Source organism: Diadema antillarum, unplaced genomic scaffold, assembly GCF_040938485.1.
Source record: "Diadema antillarum isolate AM-2024a unplaced genomic scaffold, OU_Dant_1.0 seq00000234_RagTag, whole genome shotgun sequence".
Taxonomy (NCBI): domain Eukaryota; kingdom Metazoa; phylum Echinodermata; class Echinoidea; order Diadematoida; family Diadematidae; genus Diadema; species Diadema antillarum.
Window position 1 is genome coordinate 1728242 of NW_027271283.1, and position 4421 is coordinate 1732662.

Genomic DNA, 4421 nt, shown 5'->3' on the forward strand with positions numbered 1-4421 from the left:
AGCTAAAACATGCTTTGTGTGCTATTCTTTTTTTGCCTTCAGCTAATTTGCATTATTTGTTCCCAACCAAAACTTCATTCGGTAAAAGTATGTGAAACGTTAGAGTCAAAACTTTAATATCGTTTTTTCAAATGTTATGTCCGATTTTGATGAAACTTCTATGACACATATTCTGTTTGATTTTAATCGATTTATTCAAGTCAACTTTAGCATGGAGAGGAATGGAACTTAAAGCTTCAATGCTGTCGCTTCCAAGCCTCATGACTGATGACAGAGACGCCTGTACAACCAGTTAAACGCGGCTCCAGACTTCGGCAAAGGAAGAGCTTCTTCATCCCTTTCTTGAATCGTCGATACTTGAAGGCATAGATGAAAGGATTGATGCACATATTGCAGAAGGCTAGGATGACCGAGAAATAGTAGAAGCGGCTTTCGAAATCGAGATATCCCCCGAGGTTGTAATTCAAATACATGATTTGATTCGGAGTCCAGCAGATCGCAAAGGTTACAGACACGATCAGAAGGGTCTTCACGATGTTCTTCCGAGCTCTGTCTCTGTAGTTTGGAATTCGGGCGGCATCACGACCAGCAGCAGCAGCATTCTTTGGTAAGGCGTTTTGTCCAAGAGGAGCTCTGGTGTAACCGTTAGCGCTTCGGGCGTGACGGCCACGACCAGACATTCTCAAGGCAATTCCGGGGGCATTGAAGTGAGCGACTCTATTCCGTAGAGACATTATTAGCCTGGCGTAAACAAAGATCATCACCAAGAGAGGAAAAAGGTATTGGACAAAGAAGGACATCACCCCTAGGGCGATCAGCGTCCTGCCCGCTATCTTCGTTATGCAAGCTGTCCCCTCAGCGCGAATAGGGATCGTTGAGTATGTCTGGAATCCAAACCCTAGAAGCCAGGGGGCGAGAGCGATGATGATTATTGTCCGCCTTTTCGTTGTGGCTCTCTTGTACTTAATGGGGTGCATGACGGCGAGGTAGCGTTCCAACGTTAGAAGAACAAGGTTGAACGTCGACGACACAATGGCACTCCAGAAAAGGTACTTGCTGTTGATGACAGTGCATGCCATAAAGGCACGGACTTTGTTTTCCTCATTGACCGGAACTTCGGAAAACCAGTGAAGGAACACCAGCAGAGAGGTGACGAGATCAATCAGGGATTGGTTGGCGATTAAGATGTTCATGAATGTGCGGAGCTCCTTCAGCAAGCTGATTACTGCAAGGACGAGCACGTTTCCGAGTATTCCGACTATGCCGAGGATGGTGAATACGATATTAACGACTAAATCCTTGTTTGACGCGTCGAAGTCCCACGTCCAAGTCGATGTCGAGTCGAGAAAGTTTGAAGTCGTCAGAGTGGTTTCCATTTCCATTGTCATTTAATGAAGCAAAGCTTAAACACTCGTTACCGAAAACGACGAGAGGATGTTAAAAGTTTTTGGTTGAGTGCAGGTTTGAGCAATGTATGCCCTGTAATATATATCTGGAGTGATCGAATGCGCACTTCGTTGCGCACAGATATGATAATGAATTAACCAGTAAAGATACATTATACTCATTGCATGGACCTACGACCATGCTCATTGTAACTCCCACACGATTCGCGAGTCTATCGTGTACATGTACTAGGTGTTCCAAAAAAAAAACCATTTCCCACTTTTGATCCTGTATAATTACAAGCTTTGCTTTTTAGTTGACCTCTCTATTCTTTCTTCCTTTTTTTTTCAACTGAAGCATGACTTTGTATTATTATTATTTTTTTTTGCCAGTATGCGCTCTTATGTTTATCGATATCATATATTCATTGCAAAGGCAAATGTTTTGTTTATTATGTAATACCTGATTCATCTTGTGTTATGTTTTTGTTGAAAGAAAGAAAAAAGAAGAATGAAAATAAATGAATTGAATTGAATTGAATTCAGAAACTGTATATCAGATAATACTGACATTGATGAGCAATAGCTAAATAGTGTAAAATATTGTTGGAGGTAATTTGAAAATGAAAGCGTAAGTCAGTTTCATTAAATTCAGCATTAATTTTTCAGTTAGGTTTCAGATTTTGCTCTATTTTCAACCCTCTGTACAAAATTTTAACTTTGCACAGGAGTTACTGGTGTGTATGGAAGTGTGTAGTTGACACCCAGACAATGGTCCTGGACAATGACCAGGATTTGAATGCTTCATTATTTATTCCTGAGGAATTCCACTATCACAGCTAGTCTTTATTCATTATGAAATGTGGTGTATGCAAGCACATGGAAACACGTGCTTACGTTTTTTCATGTGCGTGCGTTTCACCCTTTGCCATGAATTCAGACTAGCAGTGCCCAGAGCAATCCATCATGAATAATTGATAAAGCATTAGTCACGTGCCTTGGAGTAGAGCTCTGAACAGGTGGTATCCATGTCCATTGTTCAGGGTCATTGTAAGCACACACTCACATACACATTATTAGTTCCTGTGTAAAGTTCAAGTTTTGTACAGAGGGTTAAAATTTGACCAAAATCTGGAACCTACCTTTGAAATTAATCATAGACTTCATGAAACTAATATAGGTTTTCATATTCAAATCACCTCCAACAAAATTGTACACTATACAGCTATTACTCACATCAATTACAATTTTGACTGATATATACTTTTCGAACTATTAAGGATCAAAAGTGGGAAATATTTTTTTGTAACACCTAGTAGAATTAATATACTCAGTGTAACATCGCTTCTTGTCAATATCTCACATCTTCCTCGTATAAACTCTTTGATATGTCCTTTCTACCTGGAAGAACTAGAAGGCGATTGACATTGATTTAGCTACATGATGAAATTCTTCCAATGATGCAAGGCACACTTTGCTATATAGGCATATCTGTACGGGTGATTATTTACAGCTAGTAGAACAACTTAAAGGTGCAACTGTGAAACTTTCAGTAAAGGTGTAAAATTTGACTCTACTAAAAGTGCAGAGTTGAAACATGTATCTGTGATATTAATGTGACTAACAAAATACATGGCGAGGGAACATGCAAGTTATGCTGAGTCGAGGGGAAGGTGCATTCCAATGTCTGGTGTTAAACATTTCAGTACTTTAAATAGCAATGATTGACAGATGAGGTCATCTGAGGAATATTGATTTGGAGGGATTTCTTTTTTTTGTTTTTGTTGGGGTTCCGGAGTAATCTGAAGAAAAATAGAAGAAAAAAATCGTTAAAGATATATGGAATGTTTCTAGATATTCGTTTCACCGCAAAAGTGATGTTGAGGGTGTCATAAATCAACACAAATCAACATGCATTTGGATTTCAGGGCCCCCTTTAATGGGTAAGCGATGTGAACCTGGTTCAGTCACTCTTCTTTTCTTGTCTTCCATTATGCATTCAAACTAGTATTCACAAGAATTGGTATTAGTTGGGTCCATTATATTTCACACTTTTATTTGTAAGGGACCTTAGCTTCGGTTCGTCATTCACTCGTCATAGTCTTGTGTTGTCGATTCGCTTTGATTATCATTGCGTTTAGTTTTGTACCAATAGGTTTTTCTTTTGTATTTATGCCTCCGCCACGAAGTGTGTAGCCGGAGGTATTATAGTTTCGGGTTGTCCGTCCGTCCTTCCGTCCGTAATCAATAAATTATTTTGTGGACAGCGTAACTAAAAAACCGTTAAAAACATCCTAATGAAACTTGGCATGTATATTATGTATGAGTAGGTGGATTTGTGCCTATCAACTTTGGGCACGCATGCTCTAGGTCAAAGGTCAAAAGGTCAAGGTCAAATGCACAAAATTTCACTATTTCCCCCATATCTAAGCAATGCCTGAAGATATTTTCTTGAAACTTAGTGTATACATGAACTACCAAATAAAGATTCTCCAGAGAGAGTTTTGTGTCGCGAGGTCAAAGGTCAAAGGTCAATTGAAATGTTAAAATTTCAGTTTTTTTTTCTCTATAAAACCCAAATGGTTCAAGGCATCTTCATGGAACTTAGTACATATGCATGCACTGACTGCAGTGATTATTTAGGGAATGTAGGGGTCATGGGTAACAGGTCGGGGGGGGGGGAGGTGTCAAAGGTCAAGGTCAACTCCTCGAAATCTCACTATTTTCCTCTTATCTACATGCAATGCCTGCAGGATTTTTCTTGAAACTTAGTGTATGAAAGTATCAATAGAGATTCTCTTGGAAGTACTTTGCCATAAGGTCAAAGGTCAAGTGAAAGTGTAACATTTCACTTTTCCTTAAACTTATGAAAGAGTCAAAAATCCTCAAATCCCCAAAATACCCGCACTCTTAGACAATATAGCCATTCATCCAATAAACCTAGTTCAAGGAAAGTGAACATTCAACACATTTGTAACAAACCAGTCATTTTAATATTTTGCCGACAGGTATAATTATGTGAAACTGTCATCACAC

General features: G+C 39.1%; 1 protein-coding gene across 1 annotated transcript; it reads right to left on the reverse strand.

Moving 5' to 3' along the window:
• Nucleotides 1-236: 236 nt before the first annotated feature.
• Nucleotides 237-1382, reverse strand: LOC139729362 (galanin receptor 2a-like). Its single transcript, XM_071640289.1, has one exon. The coding sequence runs from the start codon at nt 1380-1382 to the stop codon at nt 237-239; it is 1146 nt and encodes a 381-aa protein (XP_071496390.1).
• Between the last annotated feature and the right edge of the window lie 3039 nt (nt 1383-4421).

Coding starts and splice junctions, on each gene's coding strand:
- LOC139729362 (XM_071640289.1), bottom strand. CDS start 1,382: ATGGAAATGGAAACCACTCTGACGACTTCAAACTTTCTCGACTCGACA.